The sequence below is a fragment of the Papaver somniferum genome, chromosome 3, assembly GCF_003573695.1.
Source record: "Papaver somniferum cultivar HN1 chromosome 3, ASM357369v1, whole genome shotgun sequence".
Taxonomy (NCBI): Eukaryota; Viridiplantae; Streptophyta; class Magnoliopsida; order Ranunculales; family Papaveraceae; genus Papaver; species Papaver somniferum.
Genome location: NC_039360.1, coordinates 227,478,948 through 227,491,493, shown reverse-complemented (window position 1 = coordinate 227,491,493; position 12,546 = coordinate 227,478,948). Strand labels below are relative to the sequence as shown.

At 37.4% G+C, this 12,546-nt stretch overlaps 1 protein-coding gene across 1 annotated transcript; it reads right to left on the bottom strand.

The window, feature by feature from the left end:
* Positions 1-1,409: 1,409 nt before the first annotated feature.
* LOC113358844 (probable inactive purple acid phosphatase 27) lies at positions 1,410-4,575 on the bottom strand. Its single transcript, XM_026602562.1, has 11 exons — positions 4,474-4,575; positions 4,050-4,141; positions 3,900-3,972; positions 3,537-3,659; positions 3,351-3,443; positions 3,126-3,255; positions 2,911-2,992; positions 2,487-2,825; positions 2,269-2,394; positions 1,850-2,159; positions 1,410-1,715 (listed from the first exon to the last, which is right to left on the bottom strand). The coding sequence occupies exons 1-11, from the start codon at positions 4,573-4,575 to the stop codon at positions 1,410-1,412; spliced, it is 1,776 nt and encodes a 591-aa protein (XP_026458347.1).
* Positions 4,576-12,546: the final 7,971 nt, after the last annotated feature.

Here is a 12,546-nt window from a genome sequence, read left to right as displayed (position 1 = left end):
CAGAAATTTTGAGATTTTTTCAATATATATATATATATATATATATATTCGGTAGTGAGTGTACTTCCGAATACTGTGTGTCTACTTAAATATATTCGGGAGCCAAAAAATTCATTAAACTACCGATTATTACCAGTTTGTATCCAGGAAGATATGGCCAACAATATTCGGGCGATAACCATCAAATATTTCTCCCGAATACTGTCGATGTTCGTGAGAAATGAAGAACACGACTACATTCGGAAGTAAATAAGCATGAATGTCGCCCGAATCTGGATAAATAACCGAAAACCCTTGAAATTTTTTTTCTCGATTCGTCGAATTAAAGCGAAATAAACCCCAAAAATGATAGATTCTTACCTAATTGGGGCCATTTGAAGTTGACGAAGTGTTTGACTATCGGAATCGCCACCACCAACTACGTTGACGGGTACTTCTTCTTCGCGTTCTTCGCGTTCTTCTTCATTTGCAGCAACAATTTCTTTATTTCTTGCTAAAATCCCAATCTTTGGATCGATACCACATGCAACGTTTTTGGTTCTAGGTCTGTGGGTTTCATTTCCCTTATCCATTGTTTTATAAACGAATCGACGATGTTTTGATTTTACGATTCGCGACGATGTTTCGGTTGAACACAAGAACGAGGGAAAAAAAAATTTCTTCCACAATCGCAAGATAATATGAAACTGGAAGAAGAAGAGTTGAAATGAGTAGAATTTTTTTAGATTTAGTTTTTATACAGTTTTACCAGAAGGGCATTTATGTAACTTCAATATCATATAGGGTATCCCTTAACTAGAGTCTTTGGCTGGGTATAAATTGATGGCCCCTAAATCCTTTCGAGTGGCCCCTAAAAACGCGAGGCTAATAAAGCCCTTTAATTCGGATATATAAGAACGATCCTATTGCGCTCTCTTGTAATAGTGGCGCTTGCCTTCACGTGTTCCATGTGCCAGTAATGATGTAGTTAACTTATTATCTTCACCCTTGGTGCTTTCTTGTCGTTACTAAATGTCCGTCGTGCGTTTTCATTGGTTGAGTGATATTTTATATCCACGTGAAGTCAATTTTTCTTGGCCAACTTGAACCTATGTTACGTCACATCCACATCTTAGCGGAAGATTACATAGCTATCTTTTTTTTTTGTTTTGGCACAAAAGAGGTCCAAATTTTATTTAAAAAAAGGGTAAAAAACAGATCTTGGCCTGTTTTTTTTAGGATCACAAATCTAGGTCCGTTTCACACATTTTCTCCATGTAACTGATCTTTACGGATTTGAAGCAAGCTAACAGTTCCATTGATTTGTTTCTGCTTAATAGATGCAAGTTTTTCATCTCATAAGTTGGTTAGAATTATTACTGCGGAATTTCCATAGTAAAAAAGAGTAAATGACTATACAGTCTACCCAATTAGCCAGCTAAAGTAGTGGCTGCACAACTGCCTACTGTACACGCAAGAACATCCATGTATTCCCTTGTGATTGTGAATGAATCATAAACATTTCCATCCCTGCTTTTTTTGTATTCAAAAAGGAGAGATGTGTGGTTGAATGCAGTCATTTTTACGAATCCGAAATCGTAATCTTGGTATAAACTCCACTTTGTCTTTAGAGATGAGAAACTCGATAGATGGCTTCCACCCCCTCCTACAACAACGTGAATCGTTCCATTCCATAGCCCTGAAAAGTGCGATATTTCTGAGCTGACGCAGATATTCTGCAGGTCATGACAGCAAAGTGAACAACAAACACCAATGTATGTGTTAGACTATTACTCTTTACTGGTCGATTAGTCAATATAGTGACATATATGGACACACTTGCTAATGTTGATTACAAAACTAAGCGTACCTCATAAATTAGGCATGTTCTCTCATAGCTGTGAACATGACCATAATAAGCAATATCAACTCTATATTTCTGCCACAGCTGCTGAAGACTGCTTCTTCCCATTGGTTCGTCAAATGAACCTTGTTGAGCATACAACTCATTGGATGAATAGCCTAGAACACGATGAGTAGCAAAGATAAGCCATGGTTGTTTTTGCCTGTCCGTTGTTGCAAAACATTTCTCGATGAATTTGTACTGCTCGGTTCCCTCTCTCCAGTCATGTTCTGAGTCACCAATGCAGAATCGAAACATTCCATAATCTACGGAGTACCTAATCACCAGGAGAGACACAAAACTTGAGAAATTGCATTTGCCAAAATCCGGGATTACCTACTAATTTAAGTAAGCACCCATAATTTTTTAATTTTTAATATTAATACCAGTAGTTTGCACGATTTTCCGCAGTCACATAGAACATTGTTTCAGCAGGTACACCACATTCACCACCAGAGTCTGCTGTGTTATAAAAGGATCCTGAATTTGGCCAGTCTCGTTCGTGATTACCACTAAAATTGACATTTGCTAAACAGTTAGGGTCTATTACGCACATTAATCATAAATGTCCGCCATATGCTAGTTGGATGTAACTTCAACATACCTAGCAACCATGTAAGGTACAGCAGAAGCAATGGGTTCAATCATTTCTGTGAATTGATCCCATTGTGATAGGAAACCGTTTGCATAAGACAAGTCACCAATGTGAAAGACTATATCATAGTTACCCAAGTCCTTGGTAAGAGTATCAGTGGTGTTGAGAGATCCAGGCTGGTAATTTTGATAATCATTGGATCCATCACGTTCTGCCTTTCCGGTGTCTCCGAATATGATAACGCGTTGCAACGAGTTCTGTCCAGGGTATGGTGGTGCAGTGAATGAATAGTTATTACTCCAAACATATGTACCATCCATCAATTTATGACCCAACTTATATGTATATCTGTAAAATTTGCATCCTGAATCTGAATATTATCGAACCCTTAACACAATAGATTATCTACTGGATTAATGAAAACCCAACTTACTTTAGATTTGGCCACAAGTTCTTTAAGAAACTTGTGTGAAAGAAGCCTGGTTCTCTCCAACCAACAGTTCTTGCAGGTGGACCTGATTCAAAAAAAAACATTGTCCTACATGTATGAAGTTTATCTAGACCAGTGTATGCATATTTGTACCAGTATCTGCAAATAGCCATATAGCAAAACATCGTTCAGTGAGTCACTAGGTGAATATATCGTACCACACATGCTGGTTTGGGTGAATGTCAATGTTCCTGCTGGAGACCGAACTTGTTCTTCACCCTGGAGCCCCCATTGAACGAAAGGGACAGCCTCGTTTATGTCATAGTCACTTGTCCAAGTTACAGTCATCTATATCAAACATTAGCAACGGTATTTCGTGAGCAACAGAAATATGTTCTGCAGAAACAAAAACTGAAAATGAATTGTAATGTGGACTTAATTACTTCATCCCAAGACTTTCCAAGAGCAAGACGAGGATAAAGAGGTGCCTTTGGGTTTGCAAAAGAGATCTTGTTCGAAGTAGCTATTAACTTCGGCTACAAAATAAGTTCCATTACAAAAAGGTATGATGTGATACTAATTAGAACTCATAACCAAGTAATTATTATAACAACTATGTGAAGCCTTACCTTGGCAAGACCACCGGAAAATAATGCAAATGCAAAGTCGTATCTCTGATTGATCAGACGGAACCTCAAAGATCCATTACCCGTATGTACATAGTCTGGAGTTGAATGATTTGCAAATTGGTACTGATGAACATATCATTTAATTCAAATACATTAGATCAACTAATTCTCTTCACTAACAACTTCATAGGAGCCCATGTTTTGGAAATATATTATCAACAACTCGGTAGCTCAGTTCAAGCCCCAAACTAGCGAACTAATAATGCTTAACCAAGTTGTTCTGTAGTTGGGATTTTATTCGGGCCCGAGAACTGGTTGCTAGATAAGACCATAATCTAAAATTGTGTTAGAGATTAATTAAACCTTGATTGGGGCAGAAACCAACATTGGACTTAGGCGAGCAGGATTTCCCATGGTTGGCATATATGTGGAAGCACTGCATATTTTAAATCAACCAAATTAGCTTCTGATACACAAACTAATGCTACTGCATAAGACATGCCAAAATATTACTTGAAAATAGCTGGAGAAAAAACTGCGACCCAATCATCTGCGGTTGGATGGGGGTGTTTAAACTTCACATTTATCCATTGGCTACTCTCTCCCTGCAATATTAGACACTTTTTAGTCAAGAACAAATGAAATCCTGTGATATATCCCTATATATATAATCAACAAAATAAATCTCAATTCAAATACTGCCAGACAAAAGCAAAGCCGAATCCAAAAACTAGTATTGTTGCCGAAACAGTTAGAAGCGGTAACAACATCACTCATATTGCTTCTTTCAAAACTTTGAAGCAATATACCGCACAACAAACCTGCATTCAGTTATGAAGGGACTGACATTACAGATGGAAGCAGAAGATGCTGCTTCATTGTCTGACACAGCTAGCTAGAGAAATACATGAGTATTGAACCTAAGTAAGCTACGTACCTTTAATCCGAGAAGACGAGTAGTAGCTTTAATGGAAGCTTCTGCATGAATCCCAAGTCGGAGTTCGTGCATAGAAATCTTAGACAAAGGTTGGACACCCATCATTTCTTGTTGATTAGTATAGTGATCAACATTAATATTATTGCTCTCAGCAACATAGCAATATAACATACAACATACTAAAACAGAAACAGAAACTATCCTAAAGCTTAACTCCATTGGTTGTATTTGTTTACTTTGAGTTGAAAGAACCCGGAGAATGGTATTGTAGTGAGGGACATTTACATCTGCTGGTACAGTGAATTATAAGTAGAGTTTGAGATTCTTGATTATGGGTAGTGATTATGTTTGAGATTCTTGATAATTAATCAGTATTAACGTAGTTAAATAATAACACTGCACATATGTTTCACTAGGTCTTGCCTTTGTGAATACGTACAAACTTGATGGTGTAGATTTTAACAACCCCATGTTACCGATCAAAATTATTGGACTTTATGGTTACATGATGTTTATCTTTGAAATGTCTGTTCTTACTAGCTCTGACATGTTGTTATTCCTACCAGTGAAACAAACATTGTTACAACTGAATTGCAAGTTGCAACAAGTGTTCAATTTCTCAAAGTAAACTGATCATTGCCGTTATATTAGCGAATATACATGCACCTCAGATTGGTCGGACAAGTTTTTACTTCTGTTTTATTTCTCGAATTTGCCCAAACATCGTTAGTCACCTGGAAAAATCCGTGTAACAATTCAGTAGTAGTATAAAAGGAAGCATCAATATTTTATTTTTGGTTATTCCAAGTCCCGGAAATAGCCAACATTAACACTAGTGGCACCCTAGCCGTGTTTGAGATCCTTAATTATTTCACAAGGTCTTGTTGGCTTTTGTGAATACGTACAAACTTACCTGTACATGAGAGTTTGACAACCCCATGTTCATAGAAAAAAGGGTCGGGGTCCTGGAATGTCTCTTCTTGACAAAAGGTTTAAGCGCTAAAACACATGACAATAGCCATAGATTAACTTTAATAACATGGTTTATTCATAATACTTCACACACGTAAAAAGAGTCCAGGCTTTCCACGAGCGTTAAAGTGTGAGAGTCTAAAACGAGCTTAGTCATAGCGAATTGTGATAAAATTGGTAGAAGATTAAATGGAAAATGGGTTATTTGTCCAAATATTTTTAAAACCTGGTTCAAATGGACGAGTAAAATTTAGTATGGGTGAAATGAACACCAAAAAAGTAACAAGGATGTAACTGAATTCATTCTGGCTTAAACTTAAAAAGTAGCGAGATGAAACTGGATGCATCCTGATGTAAATTAAAAATAAGAAAAAGTATTTGAAAATTGATAGGATGAAACTGTTTACATCCTGGCTATTTTTACACTTTTGTCCATTTAAACAGTATCAAAATCTAGATGTCTTTTTCACCCAGGAATTATTGATTTTGGTCTTTTTACCAATTTTGAGAAGATTAAAATATGTATGCGTTAGTAGACAGAAACCCGAAAAAGCAGTATGAGTAAAGTAATAGACATCCGATATGGGTGGTTTTTCCCTCGACTTTTTGTGTTTTTTTTTAAATTAATTATTGTTATTGGATAAAGAGTAATATTATATTAATTAGTTGGAAACCTAACAAGCTAAGCTCGAACAACGTGCTACTATATTAGTTAAATAGGTTATCGTGCTAATGTACCAGCGAACCTCACGAGGAAGCACGCCATGAGGAACAACTTTATGTCAAACTCTATAATATTGCCCCATCGGAGACTCGAACCTCCAAGAACGCATGAAACTTTTGTGGAACGAGAATGACCAGCTGAGCTAGGTGGCCCGTTATTATTTTGCTTTTGTTTTGCACCGTGGAATTCTGTCCCTCTTCCCTTCTATCTTTTTTTACTAGTCATATTTTTTTCCGCCTTTTAAAGTTGTTGTTAACTTCTGTTTTCAGTGAAATATTTTCATTAAAAATATACCCCATAATTTTTTTAAGTACAAAATCTTATAATAAGTCGATCTAAGATCTAAAACCGTCTTCATTTCTTTTTTAAAAGAAAATATTTATGATTTTAGACTCTTTATAAAGTTTTCACTATGATGCTTCGTACAATTATTTAACTAAGGTATAGTTTAGTAATGTTTCGAAAACATAATCTGGCGTCATTAGGGGCGATCCTGAAAGAATTAGGGGTGAGTATTATATTTCCAACCCATAGACAAGGTTACGGGATGTCTAAAACTTTAGAGATTACCTAAGTGCCCTTAAACGATCGGTAGTCAATAAAATGGTTTTATCTACCGATTACTAGTAAAATCAATCTTGTTGATGTTGGCAATCGGTAGATAAGTGAAGTTTGTAAATAACTTTATAAACTACCGATCATGGCAGTTTCCAAATTCGAAAAAATTGAGATTTTAGCAAAACCAAATTTTGGGGCAACTTCATAATCGGAGGTTATGTTTCCTTATCAAACTACCGATTATAGGGTTTGTTTAAGAATGGGTTATTGCGGTAAACGGTAGTTAGGTTTTATTTTGGGAATTTTGATAAAATACCCCTGTTTTAAATATAACAAAATAAAGTGCCCCCGTTTTTTAGAACTTTTCAAAAGTGCCCTTTTCTTGATCGTTTTTTCCAAAAACCGGTAAACGGCACGTTAAAGCCGTTAATGCTTAGGTGATTACTACAAAAAGTCTAATAAACCCTTAGGCAATTTTGAGTGAGCCATCCATTCGACTCAGCTACGGGTTACCCCAACTCAACTCATTTTCTTCCCCAAATTCCTATGAACCCTATTCCAGATGAAGAACCAAAAATTACAAAATAAGAAACAAAAAATCTTATGAGAAAATAAACTTTATACTGATTGAGAGATTCAATTACAATCAGAACAAAAAGACCATGAATCTTCTCTTCATCTGCTACTTCAGCTCATCAAGGCTACAAAAATTTCAGAGAACCATTCATTATCGATTCAACTGATGCAACCACCAGAACCAACAATCTGCAACAAGACTTCGGTTCAATCTTCCTTGCCAATTTCAGTACCAGAACATCACCACAAACATCACTTGAAGTTTTTACCTGAAACCTAGATTCAGTTCACCTTTTTCTGCACTTTTAACTCAAACAGCACCAAACCAAGTCATACAACATCACCAACACAGAACCCCTTCTTCTTGTTCTTGCTGAGATACACCTTCTACGGTTCATCTTAACCCATTTCATTCAAACAACATCTCAATACCACCACCAATTGCAGAACACCACCATTTTAAACCTATCTGCATCTCAGACCTTTTGATTCATCATCACAGATACCTTCAAAACTGCATCTGCAACTCCGGCCATGAATATCTCTCCAAAATTAAATCCAAACAAAACCCCTTATGAACACTTCAATCTCACTTAGAACTCAAATTCGAAGCAAACCTATTTTCCAATTTCTTCAACAACAAATATCAAACCCTAATTTCACCATATACCCATTTCAGTTCATCCAAAATTCAGCAAAACTCGAGCCTAATTTCTGCATCATTCTTAACTTCAGCACAAGGTAATGAAATCAAACTGAATCGATATACAGCAGCGACATCTCCCTCATCACCCTTCAATCTCGATCATGCCTCTCTTCAATCTTCCATGAATCTCAACACAAAAAAAAAAAACCCAATTTCCTTCTGCGTCTTCACAATCATTCTTGACAAAAACTCTAGCTGCTAACTTCTCTTTCAATATCGATACATAACTCAAATCCTCCATTCTCTTTAATCAACAACACATCACAACATATTTTTCTTTCTTTATAAGGATTTAACTGAATTGACAAACCCTAGCTTCTTCGATTTGATTCAAAAATCTTCCATCGAATCCTTCATCCTTTGTAATCAACAACACATTCACAACAAACCCATTAAACCACTATCTTTATTCATCCATAAAATCACCTCTGTTTCGTCTCGGAATCTCTCAATTCTTTCACCAATTTCGCCATCACCACACAATAGCAGACCGTCGTGTTTACAACTGAAGAGAAAGATGAGAATGAATCTTATCTCTCTAAAGGTCATAAAGACCAAGGTTAAAGGATAGGGATGTAATTTTATTTCTTGTGTTTGACCTGGTTGACTAGAAATGTTGACTCTAGATGGAAAAACAAACAGAGGGGTACTTTTGAAAAGTTGAAACAAACGGGAGCAGTTTATTAAACCGGTAATTAGAAGTGGGGCAGCTTATCAAAATTCCCTTTTATTTTTCCTTACGATTGTAACATAGGATAAGAACATGTAGAGACACACAGATTCCTTAGAATTGGAAGATAATATATATGGTATTTGACTACCGATTGTGTGTAATCGTTAGTTATTCGAATTCAAATACCTACAGATTATGCAAGTTGTCAAATTTGGAAAATTTGTAATTTTTGCAAAATCCAATTTCGGAGCTACTTGATAATCGGAAGTAATGTTATTTATTGTCTTCCGATTATGCTTAATCGGGGATATGTTAGACTCTTTAGTTCCGATTATACATGTCTCATGACATTATCAATTTCTGAACCCAAAATCATGTATAATCGGAAGATAAAGTTATACACTGACGTCCGATTTTATGTACTCGGTAGCCAAGCATTATCACGTGCTTCCGATTGTTATAAATCGGAGGATTATAGTTTATCAATTCCTTCCGATTGTGTGGTTTGTAGTGTTATACTTACAAACAAATGTTATTTTTTAGGGACAAGCGAGGTAAGAAAGACCAAGGTACAACTGTCTCCGGGCCTTGTCAAAAAGGGGGACAGAAACTACGCACTAGTGCGCGGAGAGAAAAAGAGAGAACTCAAAAAGGAAATTCTAAAAATGATGGTGCTTGAGGAGTAGTAGAACCAAGCGCTCCACAAGGAACTCAAGAAGAATTACAACCAAGCGTTCCAGAAATAACTCAAGAAGAAGTGGAAACAAGCGCTCCAGAAATTAGATTACAAGAAGGACAACGAAGTGGTCTACAAGGAGAAGGAGGATCTACAAGAAAGCCAATCGCGAAGAAATCTTCAAACCTTGTCCCCATTGAGTTGAAGAAGACGTATTTTGAAGAAGAAATCTCGGGGCTTCCTAGAGATGGAGGAGCATTGTTATTTGGCTACAAAGACTCGCGGGCAAGAGAAATCTACGAAACTGAGGTAATAATCATATTCTTTTTTACTAACGTATTGTCGTTTTATTCGTAATAATACTCTATTAATTTTGTAATGTGTTGTGTGTTTGATAGTATCATTCCGATGCGATTCGTATACTCAAACCCACAGCTGCACCCACTTTGATGAAAAAATGGCCTTTATCTGGTGAATATGAAAGGTTCAAGACACTCATAGACAACTCTGGTTTATCTTCTGCTGCCGAGAATTCAATGTTGGACCATGATCGGGTAGCAATATCGGCTTTTGTGGAGATAATGTATCCCTAGAAGGACACCTTTTGATATGTCGTTTGGGGAGATGACGATTACTCTGGATGATGTGAGGAAAATTCTTAATCTCGATGACCATGGTGAAGCAGTCAGGGGTACCTACACAAAGCAGTTAAGTTGGGAACAACTTGATGAATTCTGTCAGAAGTGTCTTAGTTGAGATAAAGTGACAACAAACATTGAGCTCAACAGGTGCTTTAGGTACAAGACTAGGCAGTTCAGCATGGCTCAGTTGATTAAGATGTTCATAGGCACAAAGGAGAAAGAAGAGAAAGGACCGTTAAGCAATGCCGAAGTGGGGCATGCGGCCACCGCCTATTTGTTGTGTGTACTGGGATGTGTTATATTCCCTAATACCAGTGGAAACCGAGTAGACGCCAACTTTCTAAAGCTATTGGATCCTCTCCATAAGGTGGAGGACTAATCTTGGGGAACGGCATGCCTTGCATTCTTGATGAAAGAGTTAAGAAAGGCGTCGAGGCTTAAGACTAGCCAAATTTCCGGGAACGTGAGTCTATTCCAGGTATTTTCTCAACTCTATTAATCCATTGATAAGTGTGTTTTTTTGCTCATCTAATGTAAGAATGAATTTCTAATACGTGGTTCGACACCAATGTAGACATGGATCTATGGCCACTACCCTAGTCTGAAATTGGTAGCAGAGAACCCCAAGTGAGAGAAAGGTACACCGAGAGGAACAAAGTACACGTTCATGACAACCGTTCAAAGACAAAGGAGGATCAGTTGGCTAGCCTGAGAGAGAAACTAGACGCGATGAAGGTCAGGATGTATGTTTTGATCCATACAAGCAAGACCGGGCTAGTGGACATATAGCGGGTCGCTCCCAATTGTGTTGCTATTATGGACCGTTGTGGCACCATACAGGTTATGTGATGTACAACGGCTCAAGGATGATGCGACAACATGGTTATGAAAGCAAAGACGACCTCGGCTTTAATACGTGGTTCAACATCTATGTAGACATGGATCTATGACTACTACCCTAGTCTGAAATTGGTAGAACAGAACCCCGAGTGGGAGAATGGTACACCGTGAGGAACAAAGTACAAGTTCAATGACAACCGTTCAAGGAGAAAGGAGGAGCAGTTGTCTAGCCTGAGGGAGAAACTGGACGCGATGAAGGCCACGAATGTATGTTTTGATCCATACAATGAAGACCGGGCTAGTGGACATATAGCAGGTCGCTCCCAGTTGTGTTGCTCATCTAATGTAAGAATGAATTTATAATACGTGGTTCGACATCTATGTAGACATGGATCTATGACCACTACCCTAGTCTGAAATTGGTAGCAGAGAACCCCGAGTGGGAGAAAGGTACACCGAGAAGAACAAAGTACAAGTTCAATGACAACCGTTCAAGAACAAAGAAGGAGCAGTTGGCTAGCCTGAGGGAGAAACTAGACGCGATGAAGGACACAGATGTATGTTTTGATCCATACAAGGAAGACCGGGCTAGTGGACATATAGCGGGTCGCTCCCAGTTGTGTTGCTATTATGGACCGTTGTCGCACCACACAGGTTATGTGATGTACAATGGCTCAAGGATGATGCGATAACATGGTTATGAAAGCAAAGACGACCTCGGCTTCCATTTACAAGCATATAGTCGAAGAAAAACCGAAAGGTTATGAAAGACTGGTGCGTATTATGTTCTCTTTAATATTACGACTCGTTTTTTGAATATAAACTCCATTGGATGTTTTGTCAATTTAAAAAACAGGTGCAAAGGTTCAAGTTTTTGGCCAAATGGTGCACGGACTGCATAACGGATGGAGTGCATGTGCCAATTGAGAAGATTAAAAAGCACAGAGAGATGATTGAAAATGTTGATAATGTGGAGTATGCATCGGAGTTTGGGGAGAAAGTGACGAAGAAGCATTCCAATAAGAAAGCATCAAAGACGAACAAAAGATCTCAGGCATCTTCAAGCTCTCTTGCAAAAGGAACTGTTGAGGGAGATGAACGTGATGCTGGTGATAATGTTGGTCGTCCAGTCGTGCTAAGCGTTCTAAAACTTTAGCGGACAATAATAAGAAGAAAACTAGGTCTTAGTGTGTTGTTGGATGTTGTGGATTATGTAGTTTTTAATACTTTCTTTTGGATTATGGTGGTTTAAATACTTGTTTAGTATTTTGGATTATATGTTCTTAAGTTTATGTATTATGAATGTATTTTGTGTTAAGTTTATGACTTGCTCATCTGAAACTGCAAAAAATTTCGCCAATAACCGGAGGATAAGTATCAAACTTATCTACCGATTCTGGTAAATTTTCCAAAATTGACCAGAATCGATAGTAACATTATCTACCTTAACTACTGATTCTGGTGAATTTTCCAAATTTTTGTCGAACAGGTCCACAATCGGAAGTAGAGCTAGGAAAGTTTACTACCTATTATGGTGGTTTCATTTCACATTTCTACTGTACAAAAAAATACTGATAATCGGACACAATATTTTCTCATTGACTACCTATTTTTGTGGGGTTTAACATTGGTAATTTGGATGACCTTCATATACTACCGATTAAGTTAGCTCCAAAAATTCCAAAAACTTGAAATTTTTTCAAATTT